Raw genomic sequence first — 21547 nt, 5'->3', positions numbered from 1 at the left:
GGGGGGGGGCGGGGAACCGGCGGCGTCCCGGTGCAGGGCCCGAGCGCAGCCGGGTGCGGCCTCCCGTCGCGGCCCGGGCAGCCCGGGGCACGGCACAGGGGGCACCGGGCCCAGCCGCTGCCCCCAGCTGGGCGGCCGGAGATGGCCTGGGGCTCCAGGGGCCGCGGCCGCGCTTTGGTGCGCTGAGCTCGTTCTGTTCCTTCTCCCCGCAGGTCTCGGTCATTAACACCGTGGACACGTCCCACGAGGACATGATTGTAAGTGTGCCGGGGAGCTGCTCCGCCTGATCCGGTGGCTGCTGTAACAGAGCTGCTCTGGGGTTCTCTGTGAGCAGTGAGGGCGGCATGTAGGTGCCCGTGTAAGAGGACACTCGTGGGGCGTTGGATGCAGAATGCTGTCTGAAATCCTGATCTTGCCATTTTATACTGGGTGGAGAGGAAAAGTTGGCTCGGAGGGAAGGGGAATTGATGTAAAATCTTAATTTTCATGTGCGGGCTTGTTTTTGCCCGTGTCTGTGAAGTAATAGATACATGTGTATATTTACTGGTACAGAACTTCAACTGATAGAACTGGTTTTCCTTTACATGGATCTTTCTTGGAGCAGATGTATTAGTGTGGGTAGGAAGAAAGGTTTCAAAGTAATTTGTAGAAGGAAGGAGCCCAGTTAGGTGAGCCTAGTTCTTCAGGAAGAATTTCTTCACAGAAAAGACTATCAAGCGTTGGAAGGGGCTTCCTAGGGAGGTGGTGGAGTCACCATCCCTGAAGGTGTTCAGGAAATGACTGATGTGGTACTCAGTGCTCTGGTCTAGTGTCAAGTTATAATCGGTCAAAGGTTGGACTCAGTGACCTTGGAGGTCTTTTACAACCTTAAAGATTCTGTGGTTTGGTGATGATGAAGTTTCAAACATAATTTAGAGCAGTATTAATACACCCACTTTACATTTTAAGAAACAAAAACACATAACTGGTCACTGCTTTGTAGTCAGCAGCCTGAATTCTCTCTCATCAAAAATCCTCTGGGTTGCTGCTCAGTGAGAATTCCCTGGATTCCTTCTGTGTAACATTTACATAGTGATTGAAGAAGCAGCTAGGGAAACAAATTGCTTATGTGGCATGTCTGGATTGTTTGAATCCGTTCTTTTGACCCTGCCACGTAGGGCCTGGTGCGGCTGTGCTGCAGTGGAGTCAGTCACCAGGCCAAGCTGGCCATGCTGAGCGCAGCTCTCCCTGCTCTTCTTGCAGCACGATGCACAGATGGATTACTACGGCACGCGCCTGGCGACCTGCTCCTCGGACCGATCCGTGAAGATCTTCGACGTCCGGAATGGAGGGCAGATCCTCATTGCAGACCTGAGGGGGTGAGATGTCACAACAGGAGAGGTTAATCAGGGCAAACTCCTAATGCTTTGTCCTTTTGCCCTTGGGCAGCACAAAGTGCAGGTTGAACTCCAGGGTGAACTCCTCCAAGATTGTGCTGAACAACTTCCCAGAGCTGGGGCGGGGACAGAGCCCCAGTGGGAAACACAGTGGGGATTGGTCATTTGTTTAGTACATTACACCTGTGATTTTCAAGAAGTAAAATACACTAATACAAGAATAAACATTTGGAATTGTTTTCTCTGACTGAGAGCCCTGTGTCAGGGCACTAATATTGCCATCTTAGCATTACCCATTCCTCATGTCAGGGTGCTAATCCCTCCTGGAACAGTGATTCACAACAGTGATGCTGTGAGGCAGCTGCAGCCGGAAGGGGTTTTTCTCGGCTTTTCCAAATGATGTTGTTTCTTGCAGGCACGAAGGTCCTGTGTGGCAGGTTGCCTGGGCTCATCCTATGTATGGGAATATCTTGGCTTCCTGTTCCTATGACAGGAAGGTTATTATCTGGAAGGAAGAAAATGGCACTTGGGAAAAGACCTATGAGTACACGGGACATGATTCCTCAGGTATGGAGGGTTGGAGTATGGAGCTGGGAATGGAGACTGGGGAGATGAGGGAATTTGGGTAAGGCTGGATTAAATCTGTTAGTGTTAAGGAAGAAAGCGTCTGTCAAACAGAAGAGGATAAAAACTGAAGAGAGTAAATCTGTTCAGCACTAACAGGACATTTCCCTAAGGTTGTATTGCTGGATAACCCTCTCTACTGATTCACACCACATTTCCATAGGTGTCGTTATACAAATAAGTCAGCTTTCAAATAAAGGTGGCAGGGAGCTGAATTACTGAGGAAAATACTCTCTGTTTCCAGTAAGAAAAACTACATTTATCATGCTGTATTTTGTTTTAAAATGGAAACTGTTGTGTTCAGATGATTTGCCCTCCCAATGCAGATCTGAAGTCTCCAGCTTTGCTGGGTTTCTGATCTGTACTTTAAGTCCTCTGCCTGCCATTCACTTCTCGTTCTAATCAGTGATGCTCCTTGCTGTTGTCAAGAGTTTTTAACCTCATTAAGAGTGCTAGGTTGGTGTTCTCATTCTAATAAGGTGCCAAAAATAAAGGCAGTTCTCTGTCATTCAGTAAACAATGCTATTGGCTGGCTTTTGCTGAAATTTGACGCATTCTCAGCTTTCAAAGCCACTTGCTTTTGGTGACTATGCCGCTGATACCAGTCAGTGAATTGGTCAGTCAGTTTTAGGTAGTCCCTGTGTGTAATCTGGTCTGTCTTGCCCTTCCCAGTGAATTCTGTCTGCTGGGCACCACACGACTATGGACTGATCCTGGCCTGTGGGAGCTCTGATGGGGCCATTTCCTTGTTGAGCTACACGGGTGATGGGCAGTGGGAAGTCAAAAAGATCAGCAATGCACACACGGTGAGTCGGGTTCTTTGGAGCAGCCCAGAATTCCCAGAGTGACAGGTAACACTGAGGTGATGCCTCAAAGAGTTGACTAGATAAATACTGAAAGGCAAAGAAATTATGTGAAACATCAGAACCAAGAATAGTTTAAGTTCATCCAGAGTAGGCAGGTATACTTCTTAGTCACTAAAATGAAATGGAAATAAGATGAAGTTCACTTAACAGCACTGGCAATGCCTGTCTCTTGTGCATTATTGTTAAACACAGTGCTGAAAGTTACCTAGTAAGAAGTGGCCTTGGTCCTAAGAATACCTGCACCAGCTGAATAAATAAGCTGGAGAAACTGCAGGACTCCTGTTTCTCCCAAAATTGTGGAGATTTTTGTTTAAGCAGAACGTAATAAGCTAATGGCAGTGGCCCCCAGTAGAAGGAAATTTGGCTTAGGACCAAAGGTTCCTTCTACTCCTGCATTCCTAAATACTAGCAACTGTGTGTACCTTGTGTTTTTGCAGTTTCCGTCTCTGTCTCTCCTATTTACACATCCAAGATGAACTATTTTGTGTGCAAATACCCTTAGCTACCTCAGGCTTTCTGAGTAAGTACTTTAGTGAGACTAGGCTGCATCTGGATTTCTTATTCATCTGATATTCATCCAGCATTGTGCAAGACTTCAGTTTTTCTGAGATGGGCTTATTCTTCACTCCCAATAGAGAGTATGCTACGTGTTCTTCACCCCCTCAGCAGCCTTTATTTATTTATTTAGTTAATTAAAGTATGCAACTTTTAACAGTGATGTTTTTCATTAACTAGATTGGATGTAATGCAGTTAGCTGGGCTCCTGCTGTTGTACCAGGGAGCCTTATAGAACAACCTTCTGGTCAAAAGCCGAACTACATCAAACGATTTGCATCTGGTGGCTGTGACAACCTGGTCAAGATCTGGAAGTAAGTGCCCAGTTGCTAGATAAAACCTGACACTCTAGGCTTTGAGTGTCCCTGTTAGTATCTCAAGTAATATTTTCAGCATCCCTATTGTATAATTTTTGAATTACTGTTTTAGAGAAGTGTTTTAAAAATGGAAACTTAGTGGTGCACAATATCTCCCATGATTCTTGCAGTTTATGCCAGCCCTGTGTGATCTTGTCTCCAAGGGTGGCTTTCTAATGGTCTTTGGTTACCTCTGTCAACTTGGGCAATAGCAGATTTCTGACAGTAACTGAAGGTCAGAACCTCTTTGCCTGTGCTGCTTTGTCCCCTGGAAGGGATTTTGTCAGTTCAAGCCATAGAGATTTTTGGAGAAGTGGGGAACACTTGTGCTTTGTATTGTCTGGATGAACAATACAAAGTCTGAAAGCTACAATCCAAGGCCTTCCTAGGCAGGGGATGAGAAATGCTGCCGCTACCCTCCTGACTATATAGTTGTGTTTTCAGGGAAGAAGACGGTCAGTGGAAAGAAGAGCAGAAGCTGGAGGCTCACAGTGACTGGGTGCGAGACGTGGCCTGGGCTCCATCCATAGGTTTGCCAACCAGCACCATTGCTAGCTGCTCACAGGTGAGCGTTCTTTGGAGCGACAGAGGCAGGCGCTTGGTGCGCTCACTTCCGTGTGCTTCCTTCCCTGTTTCTCTAGTAAAGGAATTGTAAGGATAGAGCTGCTCTAACAGGTTCTCTTGGCAATCCTTTGCTATATCTGGGTCTCTGCATAAGAGCCTTTGATTCCTGTTCCTCCCCAACTCAGAAGCCCAATTAGAAGCATTTCTGGACAAATGTTTATGTGTGTGTGCTTCTGTACCAAAGATTGGCTTCTGTTTTGAAAATCATGAGCAGGATGGTCTCACTAGGAGGAAGACCTTCCAACTAATGTCGTATTTTAGTGTTTCAGGATCAAATTCACTGAACTTCCTTCTAAAAATACTGTCTGCTAATAACTGCCATTCTTAATCAGCTTTGATGTCCTCAGCTTTCATATTGGCTGTTGTGTTCTTGCTGCTAATCTGTAAATGCTTTTTTTTTTTTAAAATATCAAGAAGACTCCTTAGTGAGCTCCTGCCATGTTACTGGAAAACAAAATCTCAATTTGGGGAAGTATTTCAGCTGATACATATGTATTTTGGGGGCTCTTCTCTGGTATTTGCAAGTTATTGTTGGTGGTTTTTTTCATCAGAGCTGTACTCCTGCCTTGCCTTTATACATAGCAAGGAAACAGCCCCCTTGCTATGCTGAGCACAAATCCATGCAGACACATCAAGGGGTGGTATCTGAGCTGTGATTTGGAAGTGTAGCTCCAAGGGCAAATCAGGGTTATGTTTCCTGTGCCCAGACAGCTTGGTCTCTGCTTTTGCAGGATGGCCGAGTGTTTATCTGGACGTGTGATGATGCCTCTGGAAACTCCTGGTCGCCAAAGCTGCTGCACAAGTTCAATGATGTCGTCTGGCATGTGAGCTGGTCCATCACTGCCAATATCCTTGCAGTGTCTGGAGGAGACAACAAAGTGAGTACTGCTGCCTTGGCTTTTGCTGCTGTGTGCCCTGTTTCCAGAGGAGCTGAAATGAGACAGGCTGTTGTCACTTGTTTAACACATGGCTGTTGTAGAATCTCCTTTGCTGCAGTGGGGACATTTTTTCTTCTGATTTATCAAGAGGGCAGGAAGACCCTAACCTTTGGAAAACTACGTGCACTGCATTCTGAGTCCTTACTGGAGGGCAGAAATGCAGGCTGAACTTGATTTTGTGGGGTACTGACAATTCACATACTCTGCTCATATGAATGCAGGCTATCACCAAACCAGTGCTGTGGTAGCTACAAGAAAAGGGGAAACAGGATGTGTTTAAAGCTGAAAGCTGTTCCTCCTGTTTTTGAGGTGACACTGTGGAAGGAGTCGGTGGACGGACTGTGGGCGTGTATCAGCGACGTGAACAAGGGCCAAGGAGGGGTGTCTGCTGTGATAGAAGGGCAGCAGAATGAGCAGTGATGCACAGCGGAGTACTCCAGCTGCAACAAGTGATCACTGTCTCTAATTTGCAATGTGTCTTTAGCTGGATGAGAACTGATTTTATCTAAACTGGACATGAACATGGGAAACAATTATCCAATTTTATGAGCACTCTAAAACTATTACTGGGAGGCTACAATATGTTGATAATCAGCCTTAATTGACATTCCCTTAAAGTAAACAGTATAGCCAAGTACTGTTCTTGATACTACTCCTTGATACTGTAAGAATTATTCCCTGCTTTTCTGGTTCAGGGGTCAAATTTGATTGGATGTGCTGTGCTCAGAGTTCAAGCACTTGAACAGAACGGGGGAAGCTGTTAAAATGATGAGGTGTGAACTCTTTTATGCAAGGGGACAAATACTCTGTGCCCTCAAAGGCCAGAACTTTGCTTCAAGTGAGGGAAAGGGCTGGTGGAGTTCTCGGGTTAGCTGGTAGTGTGCTAGCTAGCCCTGCTGGTAACAGTGATGTTGTACTTGTGTCTTTCTGCAAATAATGTGCTTGGCCACGTGAAAGTCTCTTTGCTTTCTTGAAGATGAAAAGGAGTAGTGGAATGCATATGTCTTCTGCTTTACAGTAATTTCAAACTTGGTTATTTCACCAACATCAATAAATCAAACCATGGTTTGAAGGTTTATTTTTTTAGTCACACTTCTGTACTGTACCTCAGTTGTTTGGATTTTTTTTTGTTGAGATACCAACAGAATAAAGTCCTATTGGTTAAAACCTGGTGTGCTGTATTAAATAATCTTTTCACAGGGACCTGATCAAGGCAGTCTACAGTCTGTCTTCAGCCAAGCCACAGTCACGTCTTCCCATCCATGGAATTAGCTTTGCAAGAGCTTGGGTTTTTTGGTGGGGTTTTTTCTCCTGTAATGGTACATCAGGAGACTAGGCTTTACGAAGCCACGGCTCTTCCTTTGGCCTTGGCAATTCCCAAGGAGAACGTAAAGCAGTGCCAGCTTCTCTTTTCTGCTATTATAACTTTACTCATCATGAGGGAAGAAAGAAGGACGTGAACCCATTGGCACATTTTGAAGTTATTTTTAAAACCAACGTTAAGCCGGCGTTCTAATAGAAGCGCAGGAAAAGCGACAGCCGCACATTTATTTACCGCTCCGCCCGTGCGCAGCCCCTCAGGACACGGCCCCGCCCCGGGCCGGGGCCTTGGCGCTCATTGGGTGTGGCGGGAAGGGCGCGAAGGGCGCTGCGCCCGCTCCCCTCAGCCCCGGCCCGCCTCTACCTCAGTCCTCTTTGTAATTCATTTTACGGTGACGTTTTTCTCTAGAGACATCAGAAAGGAAAAAAATCAGCTATTTAACAGTGAATGAAGACTGAATAAACATGTTTGTTCTAATAATTACTACTAGAGCAAGGAGACCTTGATCTGCTTCCTTGCAAATGCAGATTTCCCCAAATAGGGTGGAATGAGACACATTTTCTGTGCCATAAATCATGAAAAAGCAAAAAGAAAGAAAGGAACTTTTCAGTTTTTTTATTCACAAAGCTATTAGTAAATGGTAATGCATAAACTGGCTTCTGAATTGCCAAGTTACATAACAGTGTTAATATAAGACCACACAGTGTCTTATGTATGTTACGTTAAATATTCAGGTAACTCTATAAGGCCGCCTATATCACCTCAGCATATTTTAAAACTATCAGGGTACAAGGCAAAGAATAACAATTCCATTTGGTGACTACAGGAGAACAAAACCTCTAAAGCACTTTTTTGAAACAGAACTGTGTACAAATTACATTTCTCAGTTTAAAACTCTCGGGTTTCCCATTCAGCTCTGCAGTGTATCCATGTGCATTCCTTTCTGGAGAAGACTCATTGAGGTTGTTGCAATGGGTCTCCCAGAATATACCCATGAAAAACAATGAATATTACATTTTCAGTGCCATAAAGTATCTCAATTAAATCTCCTGTAGAACTAAGCGGTTATTGACCAATCTGAATATACAATGTTTCTTATGTCAGTATTAATCTTATCTTGGTTTGATTCTGGTAAAATAAAAAAAATGACACTGGTAAATATATAGACAGTATCCAAGGCACTTATAATTACAGAATTTTACCAGTTTTTAGTGTAGAGAATAATTTGAGAAATGTGTAGATAATTCCAGTCTTTTGTTAAAATACTTTTACTTGCTCATAGTAATACATACAATGAACTAGGTACTGTACAAAAAGAGGTGTGAGGCCTTTGTGTAAAGCTAGGAATGTATACTGTTTCACAATTCCAATTAAAATAATTACATATAATTAATTTTTTTTGTTTGTTTCCTGAACTGCACAGTGAATTCCAGCCATTTCTGCACATCAGGCCCTGTTCCCTGTGCTCAGGAGACAGCTCACCTGTCTGTAAGCTGAGCTACATACTCTGACAGTTCTTTTGGTTTATAATAAACCTGTATTTCCCTAGACTGCACACGAGTGGAATATGCTAGCAATATAATGAATAATGAATATCATAAAAATAAAAGTGATACTTTCTTAAGCGGGTTTCACTTGATCATAAATACACCAGCATACAAGTTTCTATTTTTTCTTTTGCATGTGATCCCTGGGGCTGAGACCGAGGCTCCTACTGCTGGGTGAACCAAGGGACACCCACAAGGATTCCTCTGAGAACACCTGGTGAGCGTGGGACCATCAACAAGTCCCCTTACTAGCTTATATTTGACCCATTGCCAAAATAAATTAAATTTCAAGTGTCCTGTAAAAGAAACAAAGCTATTTTAAATTAAAATATTTTCCGTAATCCGAAATATACAACAGTTGCCGTGTGAAACACAGTGAGAAACATTAACATGTAAAGGACACTTAGAAAAAAAAACATTCCCAAAAGTAGTCCTATTAAGTATTAAACATGGTCTTAGAGCTCCCAACAGTGAACTGAAAGGTTGGACTTAAATGGTGTCACATGTGTATGTGGGAGAGAAGCTCTGAGAGTAGAGGAAAGTGGCTGAAGTTATTTACTTACACCTGTGGTCAGTGCAATTGAAACCGAGATGAAGCCACGTACAACATTCTGAGAACTTGCATAAAAATCCCCCTCTCTGGTAATGCAGTGGTTTTGAGTATGTGGACTAAGATTATATGGAATAGGAGACAGTCATTGGAAAGCCTCCCCAATGACTCTGCGGATTCCTGTCTGCTGTACGCAGTGGGGATAACAACACAGAATATTGCTGCCTGGCCACTGGTCAGTGCTTGCTCTGTAACTCCCCGGACTGCGGTTTAATGAGATGAACAGATGCCTCCTGAAACACACTGCACTGCAAATGAATCATAAATTATTTTGGCACTTGTGTTTGCCATTCCTTTTCACATTGCAGATGAAAAGGCAAAAGGCATTTCTGTGTACAGAGTGGGACTGTGCTTTAATCTGCTACAGAACAGGGATTTTCTGCTGCTTCTCCGTGTGGTACTTTTGTTTCCTTTAGTCAGGGCTAATGTTCCAAATATGCTACCTAATCTTACATGAAAGGTACACTTTTACCATCTTTCTAATGAGGAGACAGTCCTTATTTCTTCTGGGCTGGCCACTGCTGTAAGTCCATCCAATTTATGATTCAAAAAGTTCAGAACTGTTTAACTTGTCTTCTTCATACAGCAAAATATTTTTCATTAGCTTCTTTTTTTGATCATTTATCTGTATTTTCCAAGATGTCTCTCTGGCTAAGGCTGAAAAACAAAAAAAGCCCAAATACTGAGGAAAAAATCCATCTATTGTCTAAGGAATAGATGATAATTTTAAATTTAAAAAAATGAAAGTAAGCAAGCAAGCAACCAACAAAACTGGCTTAGGAAAAAAAGCTGTTAGAAAACCGCTAAATGTTTTGTAGATTTATTAGTAAATTCATAACCAAGGAGCAAAGATTTACTGATACATGTTTAAAAGTAGGAAGAGGAAGCTAAGCAGTTCTGGAGAGTAATTTGTCCCTAGTATTGTAAAACCAGGGCACTTTTACCTTGTGAAGCACACGAGGAGTCCAGGTCTGTGTTTCCCTGTGGACAGGTGCCCTGTGCAGCAGCTGCTGTCTCCAGGATGCCATCACCTCTGGCGCACGCCATGTTTCTCTCCTGCAGTCCCTGGGCAGGCTTTTCCTGCTTGATCCTGTAATCACAGGCTGCCACTTTTTCTGAATTGGAACAGTTGTGGCTAGGTAACTCCTCTGTGGATTTTTCTGGAGGATTCCATATGAAACTACTGGACTCATCTGATTCACAAGGGACCCGTGACATGTAGTTGCTGTACGTGTCGGGTGCCACAGCTCCCATGAAAGGGGCGCAGGGGCTGCCACTGGTCAGGATTGCTGCCTGGGTGCTCTCCTCTTTATTCCCCACTGCAGAAGGCACATCCATGCTCAGACTGGCTGTCTCATCATCAGTTTCTTCTGGAGTGTTCATGGAGAATCCGGAAGTGCTGCTTCCACAGATGTAATGTTCTTTTAATTTGTTTTCAGCCATTTCCATAATTTCAAGTACCTGTTTTTAACAACCAAATCTGTGAACGCATAATAATTCCTGTACCCCTGCTTACACATATTCTCTTATGTCAACACTCACAAAAATAAGCAAGACGTGAACATTCTAGCTTTGCACCTTGATGACAAGGAGACTTGGCCATGTATTTAAAATATTACCTCTGCTATGTTCGAATTTTTCTTTCTCAGGCAAAGGCAGATGGCTGATGCAAAATCAACAGCCACCTCTTCCAGCAAGTGCCCTGCTTTTCTGTCTAGGTATTTGCAGCAGATTTCCTTGGCAGCCACTTTTTCCAAATTTTTTACTTTGGAGTGTGAGCTTTCTTTTGCTGTTTGAATTTCGTCGGCAATCATATCTTTCTGTTCAAAGGAAGGAGATGCGTTAGTGAAGGCAAAATGAACACAAGCATTTATTTTTGTCTGAATCTCTGAGAATCAGTATTGCTGTGTATTCGTCATTAGTGCTTCTCAATGTCTGCTTCACAGACTGAAACGCTTTAATAAAGTTCATGGAACTGACTGAAATGTTTGTTTTCACAGGAGAGAAAAAGGCCAGGGGCTTTCCCTGCATGTGTGCAATGTCAAATTCCCTAAAGCAGAGCCAGCTCTTCTTGGCTTGTGCTCATTTATATGGGAATGAAAAAGTGCCAACACTGTGTAGAGCAGCATTCTTACACAGGCCTTTGTAACACGTGTTAAAGAAATCAGGAACACAGGATCTTTGATTTTCTGAACCCCTCTAAACACTTCTGAATTGCTTGCAAATAGTGAGAAGACTGTTGTTCTCCACCACAAGGCTTCAGCCAGACGAGAAATCAGGAGCACATCCCACAGAAGAAATGCAGGTGGAGGCTGCTTTCTACAGATGGTTTTAATGCATTCTGTGAGTTTGACTGTTCTGATTGCTTGTGGAAGTGGTTTGTGTAGCTCTAACCTCAGCTTGGGAAACTGGCAGGGATATCAGTTCCAGGCATGAGCACAAGACAAACACCTGATAAACATCATGAAGAGCATCTACAGTTCCCTCCTACCCAGGTTTCCCCACTCACTGTGGCTCATACCACCTCTTCCTGGCACAGAGAAAATGTGTGGCAGCATTTCAGCACAAGACTTTGTCTCTTAAATATTTATTTATTTTGGAATCTCTCCTAATACAATTCAGGCCAGCACTCATGAGTGTGGTATGTGAAATGGGAATATCTACTGTGCTTCTGTTCCAATGGCAGGCAGACTACTGACATTAAGGCAACCAGGATATGGCTCCTAAACATCCCTTCTGCAGGACATGTACAGCAGACAGCAAATATCAAACTGTATTTAAATAAAATTAAAATCATTTTTTATGATGGCAACCCCATTCATTCATATTGGTGTTCATTATTGCTGCTTTTTCTTACCAGGTAAATCGGGTGCCTGTCTTCATCCAGTGCCTTAATCCCTGTCAGTATCTCTGCTAAGACCTAGAAAGTGTATTTGAAAGATAAAATGATTTGTTCAGAATGAACTATAATTTTAAAAAATAAGTTTTTAACTAAAGAAATATTGAACTTTCAATGCATTTTGATATTTTTGCTTCAGATGGCTCAACAATGCCATCTCAGGGCATTTATGAGGCTTTAGATCTACCTCCAGAGCCAATTCCAGATTTTATAGTACAATAGATATTGCTGAAACAAAGAATAAGAAGAAAGCAAAACCAAATGTAGATAAGAAATCACACTAAACAGAGTAACTTCCTACTTAAATGGAAACACCTGGAGATGGGTGACATCATAGACTATCAATTATTTTAGCTGAAATTACAAATGAACAAGCCAAGTTTGTAGCAGTTCTTGTGGTGAGTCTGCAAGAATTTTGAGCATCTAATTTGTTTTAAGCCATCAGCAGTAATATTTTATTTACAATAAGAAACACTTTTGTTTCCCTTGTTTGAAAGATTCACCTAATTTTGCCACAAACTGAGATATATTTGGAGTGTGAATGTAATTAAAACCAGGATTTCAACACATTATAGAGCCAGCAACTATAATATGAAATTGCCAGCATGAGGTACTGGCTCTTACATTCAATTTCTTGTCTAGAAGCACTAAAAAGTGCAACAAAGCACGGAAAAAAGGCAACGTACCACACCACAGCTGAATATATCCACTTTTTCTGTTAACTGCCCATGTCTGACAAAATCTTCTGGCAGGTAAGTAAGAGACGCTTGTAGGACTTTGGTTTTCATCATGGCATATTCCGATTTTTTATCAGAAGAATGCAATCGCAGGCCAGAATGCCCAAGCTTTGGTGTAAAGTTTTCGTCCAACAAGACATTTGAGCTGTGATAATGACAGACAAATAACAATACTGGTCAAATCATTACTTTATCTTGAGGCAAATAATTAGTTTTGTACTTTAAAATTAAGCACTGAAAGCGTCCAGCATTTAGCCTGCTGCATAGGACTGAAAGGATTAAGAATGTTAGAAAGCAAGAAGGGGAAAAACAAGTGCTCAAAAATTACTTCAAAAGAATATGCTTCCATCATTTAGGAAAGAGAGACAGGTTAAACAAAAAAGGGTAAAGGCCCTACAAAACAAGGAACAGCAGAAAATACTGCAAATGGATTTCCAAATTGCATAAACTTCAGCCATGATTGTTAAAGAAATCCTTGAATTACCAGGTGACCAAAGAAGTGCTGATATGCCAAAGTCCTCACCTCTTGATATTCCCATGAAGAATTCCAAAATTATGCAAATACTCCACTGCTCTGACTACTCCTATAGAAATGCTAATTCGCGTCTCCCAGGTCAGTGGAACAGAATCATCCTGCAAGGAAAGGAGGAAAAAATTGGTAATTAATAGAATAAAACACTGTAAGAGATTGGTAGTTCAGAAAACCAAAGGCTTAGCCTGAGTCCTAATCAAACTCCAGCAGAAGAGCTGCTGCCTTTCTGGTGCTTGCAGCCAAGGCACTTGGGCACCTTTTTTACCTGGCTGTTTCTCAGAAATCAAAGACATGCAATTGTTTTTCCTGCAGTTCCAGGAGAGGACTTGCAATCACAAGTAGATGGCAGACCCAGATTATTGCTTACGTGGCACTGAAGCTTGTTTTGCAGGGAGCCATTGGGCAAGTACGGATACATCAGACAGTGCAATCCAGTTTCCACTGAGAACCCCAGCAGCTGCAGAATGTTTATGTGACAACACCTGCAGGCACAGATCAGCAGTGATTTGCAAATGATGTAAGAGCAACACAGAAAAATACATTCCTGAGCTGGAATAAGTTCCTAAATTCAAGGCAACTGGAACGGTGTGCTGCACCTGGAAGCACAGCTGGAGGCACAAAATGGTCCCAGGCAGGAGATGGCAGAAGGCTGACTGAGCAAGAGCCCAGCACATTGCAGCAGGGGTACAAGGTGGGCACTGTGTCCTCCCCGTCCCAAGGCTGCAGAGTGGCTGTGCCAGCTCAGCCAGGACCAGCAGTAGCCCCGGGTGCCATGTTGCTTGCCCAGGGCTCCCACCCAGAACAGTGCCTGGAGCAGACACCCCAGTGTTGATGGAACACCCAGCAGCAGGCCACGAGCAGGACATGCATCACTGCCTCTGAAAGCCAACCACTCACCGAAAGCAAATCTGCACTTCTGTATGAAAGAACCTCTGGGTGGAATTTGGGCTTGTGCATTCCAGCTGCAAAATGAAAACATGCAAGAGAATGTCATTAGTAATTACTAGGACTTTGCATTTATAAAGATCTGGTAGCGTCTAGATGACAAGCTAGTGTAGGAAACAGGCGAGTACCACTGATGGCAACGTTAAGTCAAAGAAAACAATTAATTGAGAATTAGAACAAAAACTAGTGTAAAGACACCCCTGATCTGATCATCAATGCAGGCAGCTATACTGCAGGCTACTCCTATGTACCGAGTTAATGGAACTACTCACACAAGTAAAGTATCCATCACATGTGTTTTCTGAATCTAGGCTTACTTATTTATGTCATTTCATTTTTACCTCTCCTCTTGTGCAGCTATTCTCATTCCGTGCCCACACAATATTAAACAACAACTGCTAATGGGCAAGAGGTGCTAATAACACACCCTCTTCTAGAAAAAGGTGCAGTACTTGCCTCTTTGAGTCTTTTGATGACATACACCATGTTGTTCCTCTGGCCTTTGTAGATGTCTGCAAAAGTACCTTCACAGATTCTGTTCTTGTCACTGAAACTGTTTGTGGTATCAGCAATTTCCCTCTGGGTCCACAGGAGACTCCCGCTAGGGAGATCAGCCATCGTCTCCTGCTGAGGAGTAGAAGAGCTGCAAGGCTACACATTTGTAGAAGAAACAAGTTTATCTCGTGATAATCCATATGCTTTTTCCTTCTTTCAGTGTCATATTTTCCTTTCCATGTTTTAAGCAATCACTGTGATTGCTGAATGAAACTGTGAAAGGTACTATGCAATCACTCCTTAGGAGGTAGGTAATTCCTGTATTGATGTGTTGGGATGATGTAAAACTTTTGCATAGTAGAAGCAACTTGAAATCAGTTACCAATTTGCATTTCCACCTTTCCCAGGAAACGGACTTAGTTTTGTTTAAAAGTCCATATATTTATGTGAACTGATGTTAGTCTGAGTTACAAAAGATATATTAATCTTTATGGTTGGGTTTTATGTTAAGAAATAGTTGGATGAGAAAGTGGGGTCCCTCACAATGTAATTATGCCCTGGTAGAAACTTCATATCTACTTTTGAAGCATCTGGTGTCAGTTGCACAATAATTTGTTGCTTCCAGTGCGGTAAGTCCTAATACCAACTATAATTGCAGTCCCACTGTAGCCTAATCATGCAGCTTTCACAACCTTAATGTGCACCCAGCTTGAGGAAACAAAGCACTAACTTATTCTCAAGAAACTCTGAAACTACTGCACTCTGAGTCAATCTTCTCTCCTGGCTGGTACTCCCGGACCATGTTATTGTGGAAGAGCTTAAAGCCTCAGACAAAATAAACCAAAGAAAACAGGCCAAGAACAACCATGATGGGACTAAGGTATGCCCACAGATCTGGGAAACACTCTGAGGACAGGACAGATCTAGCTAGACTGTATGAAAGATGAGAGAACTGTGGGGAGGAAGGAACAGGAGACTTCATGCTGAAATCATTAGGAACATGAGGAGAAATTTTCCCAGTGTCATGGTTAAGCACTGGAACAGGGGCTCAGAGAGGTGATGAAACCTTTATCCTGGGAGATTTTCAGTTGTCAGCTACACAAGGCTTTGGACAACATGACTTACATTCAATACTAGCTCAGTTTTGAGCAGAAACCACATTTTAAGTATAAAATGAAAATAAAAGAGATATGTGATTCTGACTGATCAGTGGTATATACTGTCCTGTCCTGCAATCACACCAGAAATGTAAGTCCACTGTAAAATCTACACGTGAGAGTCCTTCGAACTCAATTTCTATTTGTGGGTATGTTATCCCTTTTGAGCTATGCAGGATGTAACACTGTAAATTTTTCCCTCGCTGGTCCTTCACTGGCAAAAAAAGTGATGTAAACCATAAGCAATCTAACTGAAGCATTACTACTGTATTCAGTACAAACCCTTTGTAACCGAGCCCAATGTTTTCTCTACATCACTGATTTTTGTACAAGTAGAGGGATAAACTTTAACTGAAAGAAGACAGAACATGATAAAGGCAATTTTCCTTGTTATAGTCAGTGAATACTAAGGGGATTTACCTTCACACTTGATAAAACAGGAGGAATGGACTGTAGGGAACTCAAAAGGTCTCTTGGGGGAGGTGGTGGAGCAGGGAGGGAATAGAAGGCTCCTTCAGAAACAGCACCTGAAGCTGAAATAACAGCATTGAAGACACACTTTATTATTGTAATACCACCACCCGTGACTAACTACAAAGGTCTAGGAATTATGAAGATTTGGGGCATTTTTTTGAATTTTCTGACCAGAGATAATCTGTGACAAGCTGTAAAACTGAAATTCTGTGTGAAGACAGGTAGCTCTCTTCCTGGTTCCTGTTTGCACGATGACTGCATAGCCCTCTCCAGCCCTGGCTGGGGACATGGAGCTCCCTGTGTCTGTGCTGTTGCAGATGCTCTCCCCAGTATGTGCTGGGATTCTCTCCCTCCCTCTCCCAGCACAGGGGCTGCTGACCCCTACCCGGTTCTCTGCTGGCCTAGATTTATTGTGCATGAAGAGAGGGACATGGGGCAGGAAATGCATGCACTGGTGTAGTCTTGGTATGGAGCCAGGATGAGACCAAGGCATTCAGACACCTGGGAATCATCCTGAGATCCCAGAGGATAGCTACAGCCAGCATGTCTCAAGGCCAAGGGGGCTAAAGGAAGGACGACCAGGAGGTTGTGTGCTAATGTCAGGAATAAGCAGGAGACAGCAGTGCTAGGAAAAAGGCAAACACTCAGCTGTGCCCATCTGGGAGATCAGTGTCTTCATTGTAATATCCTGAGCACAAATACAGCAGCCTTGGCTATGCAGTCATTTCATGTCAGAGCAAATCTGGAGTTCAGTACTGTACTTACTGCCTGCTGGGACTGCTCCCAGGTGTGAGGAGTCTGGGCATGGCAACGAACTTATCTCATTTTCTTTCTCTCTCCTTTTGCCTTCTGTGGGAGGTACAGATATGATCTGTTTGGGCGGCTCCAGCTCTTCTTTCTTAGGGCTGGTGACATCAGAGGCCGATGTCCCTTCAAAATAGAGCAAAGGGAATGTGAGGATAACCAGGGAAAATAAGAGTCTGACTCTAATCAGTGACCAGAAAATAATCCTAGTCAGGACATAAAGCTTCAAATCAACCTCAACATTAAAATGAACATTCAAGCAATTTACATGGTATTTAAATTTAGACCATACCCATGACATTAACTTCTACTGAAAATTAACAGGAACTGATAGCTTCAAACAAATACCAGCAATGATTATTCAAGAGATGCAGAGTCTCTTAAAAGAAGAAATCAGCAATAATAGATATTTATCATTTTCTATATAGCATCCTTCAGGTAACAATCTCAAACCACAAACACCTCCCAGCCTAAGGAAGGCATTGAGTTCTCTCTCAGTTGTCATGGGTCTGAGGGGAGGATGGACAGAATTGTGCTTGGTTTAGTCAGTTAAACATTTTAGGACTATTTTCAGTTGTGTGATTTTAGCAGCATGACTAGGTTTATTCCCAGGAAACACTTTCATATACAGGACTGTTTGTAAGAAAGACTCATATTTTACTTAGCAACAGAAAGAAACAAACCAGAGACAATCTAGGGAAAACAAAAAAACAGTCAAAGCTCAAAACTTATTGATAAAAAGCTTAAAGACTGAATTATTGACTCACTACAGCTCTAACAGATCCTGTGCTGTACACAGCTTGGCAAAACCTCGGAGTCAGGCCTGAAAAAGCAACTTGAAGTCTGATTAAAAGAAGTACAAAGATGCTTACAGTGTACAAGAACTTAAAACCATGTACAGCTGAGGGGGAGTTATTCAGACGAGACTAGGCTACAGTTAGGATGCGAAGAAATAAAGTACAAAAGTTCTAGATACTATGATATATGAGATTGTTAAAATCTCCGAAGCAGATGAATTCTTATCTGTAAATGCATTTAAAACTGAGGCTGAAAAGGAGCCTGGAAATGCCCAGTGTGGGGTGATATAAGGGCTTTCTACTCCCTGATAACATTTTCCTGTTGTAGTTCTAAACTTCTGTTTTTCTATCTGGCACCTTTTATCAGCAATACATTTAACATTTTCTTAAAAATCCAAATTAATGTTTTATTTTACACAGAAAATACATAAGCCCAAATATTATTACATGGTGGTTCTTGTCCTGCTGTTCTACCAGCTTTGCATCTTACCAGGTGATCTCAGAATCAAACATGCCAGGCCTCTGTTTGCTTCTGAAATCAGACAGCAGCTTTGTGTTGTTTTACTTGTACAAAGAAAGCCCAGGGAAGTGCCTGGAACAAGCGGGAAGCCCAGTGTTTCCCATGTAATCTGGGCTTCTTGTATGGACCATGAGTTAGTGAACTGTGGGAGAGAAGCCAAGCCATGGCACGTTCAGGCAGTGAGGCTGAAGAGCAGCAGTACATGGAGAGCAATAATGGCAGAAATGGGCATGCTCTGTTTAAGGTTTCTATCCACTTTCTTCAATGCCACCCGTGAATTCAGGTCTGAATGAAACCAGGTCTGAAAACTAAAACTCTGAACACTCAGGTATTTTTGTTACTGTGTCAGAATGCTAAGAAATCCCAAATTTTACAGGGTTTTAAAACTAGCTATCCAACAGTCTGCAGGCTTTTAGTCAAAACTGACAGTGCCAGCATTATGCAGGCAAGTCCCTGTATTCTGGTTTTTCCTCACGTAGTTTAACCTAGAAGTTTCAGAACTTAGAATCACTTCCCTTATTCAACCTACTTTTCAGGGTTTTTCATGAGTTTTGCAACTTCCTGCATGTCAGGCAAACAGGGCAGCACAGCAGCTAAAGAACTTACATAGAAAACATTATTATGGACATTCAGAAGTAGGACTGGAGAGTGGAAGAAATTGTTGAAGGGAGGTAGAACTCTTTGGGAAGTAATGTGCCAGCAAAAGATCTCCCTTTGTGCTGAGTCTGATTCCTTTAAGTAGGAACGAATTGAATCATGGTGATGTAAGGACTGCTTAGTTTTCTGAAGTGCCCAACTGAACAAGCAACATATCCTCTGTATCTGCCCAAGAGGGAACACCTGAGTAAGCGTATTCAGATACAAAGAAAAATGGAGAAGTAGAAGGTAAAGACTTCAAAGATTTGTCTAAACCTGTAGAAATCACTTCTGCTTATGAGTGAGCACACGGTGGAATGCCTGTATTGGGTTAGTTCCAGAAAAAAAATTAGCTACTTCCACATAGCAGAAGTACCAAATAATCCAGACTTTCTGCTGTTTACATTAAGTTTTGCTATATAAAATTCAATGATAAGATTTTTTCAAATATAATTTCATTGTGATTTTGCAATTTGTTGCATTTGAATTGATCTGGGACAAAATTAATATTGATCATCCAGAAGAATAACTAAAATGTGTTCACTCCACAGGATTTGTCACTTCCAGCCTCTTTGAAACCCCCTTTATGAAGCCTTTGCATTGCTTTACACAATCTAGCCTAATACTGCAGCTTGCCCACAGGTCTATTATCTCACAGGTCTATTACCACAGCAGTTGAGTGGCTCGGTGAGCTGGAGAGAGGATGCCCATTTCTTGCCATGATCTCTCAAAATTTACTCTCAGGATGTGATCTAGTGCCACAGGACCAGGCCTGAAGGGCAGGGACCTTTTGTGCAGCCTCTGTGTTCTGAAACCCTGTCTGATGTATAAAAGCACCAGTCCTGGTTTGGCCACAGCCTGTCTTCCTGGCACTTCTTGAAGGGTCCAAGATGGGCACTACAAAGGTGGGGTGATGAGCTGTGGGGACCGGTGAGTCCACCTGTGTCACCTCTTCCCTCTCACCACCAGTTTCACTTGAGCGAGCAGAAAATCACAATCAATGGAGACATTTTAGAATTTGACACAGGATGTGAGTCCTAAAAAAATCTTCTTCAGCTAGCAAGGGAGATGTCCTAGGAGGGGCCTGGGTGCTGTGAGGAGCAGCACAGACCCGTGGGAGGAAGGGGAACTACTCACAGTCCAGGATGACCTGAGCCGCTCGGTAAAGCTGCAGCCCTTGCAGCAGGTCCAGGAGCTGCTGCACTGTCGCCAGCCTCACTCCCCACCACCACATGAGCTCCCTCGTGATGCTGATCCCTGTCTTCTCCATGCATTTGATTTTCCGTAGCTCTGTTTGATCAGTGATCACATAGGAGGCTGGTGGGAGAGAATAGATATTTCTGTTTAAAAATTAGAAAAAACTGGCAAGGGCAAGCAGGGCAGGCTAAGGTGTGAGACACAGTTTGCTTTTGCATATCTTTAAAAGGAAAGATCACCATAAATTACCTATGCGGACATGAAGAAAATTCTGTTCCTAAAGTAAGATACCCCTTTTCTTCCTTCAACTATCCTGGAAAAAAATTTGTTTTATCAAAGACACTTGAAAAGAAGACCCACTTACACTTTTCGGCGTATTTTCCCTGTAATCTTTCTCCTTAATACCTTGTACCAAAGTAAGTTTAGATGAAATTCCTGGGGTGATTCTCCCTAAACAGGTGACAGCAGTGGAGTGGTTGCACTCCCACTTGCATTCCTGAATCCCTGTGCTGTGGTGAGCCAAACAATAACTGAATCACCTGGGTGTTAGTAATGCTCCGATAAAGCTATCAGGGAAATGCAGCTATTTTTAGATCCTATGCCGAAGCTGACCCTACACAATGTGTCCCATTTCCTGACCATGCTGGTCACCCAGCTGTATTCTTCCCAGCTCACTTACCCATACAAAACCCACCTCCCCTCATGTTGCCCCAGCTCCACCCCACACACCTAGACACAGCCCTAGAGATGAAGTCTCAGAGGGGCTGTGCCTGAAGGAAAAAGGCTGGGGGCTGGGGTCTTCGTGTGAAGACAAAGATTCCTGAGTTCTCACCATGGCTGGCTTTGGAAGGATGTCAGAAATACAGTTTTATGCATCTGAAGGTAGTGGAGATGAAACCCCTCCAGAGATGAATCCCACCCTACATCAGGAAGTTTAACTGGGGTAAGAGGTTATTCAGCACACAGTTAGGGAAGTCATGTCAAATAAAGGAAGGTAAGCACTAAGAAAAGATTCAGGTTAAAATTGTTTGCACTGGGATATAGAAAAAAAAAACCCAACAACTCAGGGACTACATTTTCTGTACTTACTGACTGTACTCAGCCAGGACTGAGAAAAACAGGGGCAGAAAGTATGAGGGAAGATACATGAAAAGACGGAGGAAAGAAAAAAATAGAACATCTGAGGAGATCTGAGTTGTGAAAACAGGCAGTGAGACAGAAGTAGGAGATAGTGCGACTGGAGAGGGAAGTGCGAAGGATTGCGGGAAGTGAGCGGAAGGAGCCTGGCTGCCCGGGAAGAGCCAAGGGACCACAGAAGTCTGGCATTCCACCTGTGTCTGAAAAACAAAACCAGACCGGTGCCCGGGAATTCCCTGCTTACAGGATGTGCTCTGCCGAGCGCTGGGAAGCGTGGGGGACAGCACGAAGCTCGCCCGAACCTCGCGCCCTTCCAGCACGTCCCAAACGCGCTGCTGTCCCTGCGTCCCCACGGCCCCGCCACCGGCTCCCCGCGCGGCCGCCCCCGCGCCCCCCCCCC

General features: G+C 43.2%; 2 protein-coding genes across 2 annotated transcripts in view; one reads left to right on the top strand and one right to left on the bottom strand.

The window, feature by feature from the left end:
• Window positions 1-5: 5 nt before the first annotated feature.
• On the top strand, window positions 6-6506 carry SEC13 (SEC13 homolog, nuclear pore and COPII coat complex component; the record flags this gene model as incomplete). Its single annotated transcript, XM_017735218.1, has 8 exons — window positions 6-257; window positions 1243-1358; window positions 1792-1943; window positions 2673-2806; window positions 3602-3735; window positions 4222-4342; window positions 5133-5279; window positions 5649-6506. Coding segments are annotated over 8 exons (1167 nt in total), but the record flags the coding sequence as incomplete, so codon positions are not given.
• Window positions 6507-7259: 753 nt separating this feature from the next.
• LOC103616325 (interleukin-1 receptor-associated kinase-like 2) overlaps window positions 7260-21547 on the bottom strand; it is a 19006-nt gene continuing 4718 nt past the window's right edge. The window contains exons 3-14 of the mRNA XM_017735217.1: window positions 19951-20130; window positions 16822-16986; window positions 16003-16115; window positions 14387-14581; window positions 13883-13947; window positions 13353-13467; window positions 12977-13086; window positions 12403-12598; window positions 11675-11737; window positions 10437-10637; window positions 9762-10278; window positions 7260-9474 (exon numbers count right to left, since the gene is read on the bottom strand). Of these exons, the coding sequence (XP_017590706.1) occupies window positions 9356-9474; window positions 9762-10278; window positions 10437-10637; window positions 11675-11737; window positions 12403-12598; window positions 12977-13086; window positions 13353-13467; window positions 13883-13947; window positions 14387-14581; window positions 16003-16115; window positions 16822-16986; window positions 19951-20130 (2039 nt within the window). The 3' untranslated portion in view covers window positions 7260-9355. The remainder of the gene's footprint in view (window positions 9475-9761; window positions 10279-10436; window positions 10638-11674; window positions 11738-12402; window positions 12599-12976; window positions 13087-13352; window positions 13468-13882; window positions 13948-14386; window positions 14582-16002; window positions 16116-16821; window positions 16987-19950; window positions 20131-21547) is intronic.

The sequence above is a fragment of the Corvus brachyrhynchos genome, unplaced genomic scaffold (genome assembly GCF_000691975.1).
Source record: "Corvus brachyrhynchos isolate BGI_N302 unplaced genomic scaffold, ASM69197v1 scaffold95, whole genome shotgun sequence".
NCBI lineage: Eukaryota > Metazoa > Chordata > Aves > Passeriformes > Corvidae > Corvus > Corvus brachyrhynchos.
This window is presented reverse-complemented; position numbering and strand designations above follow the sequence as displayed.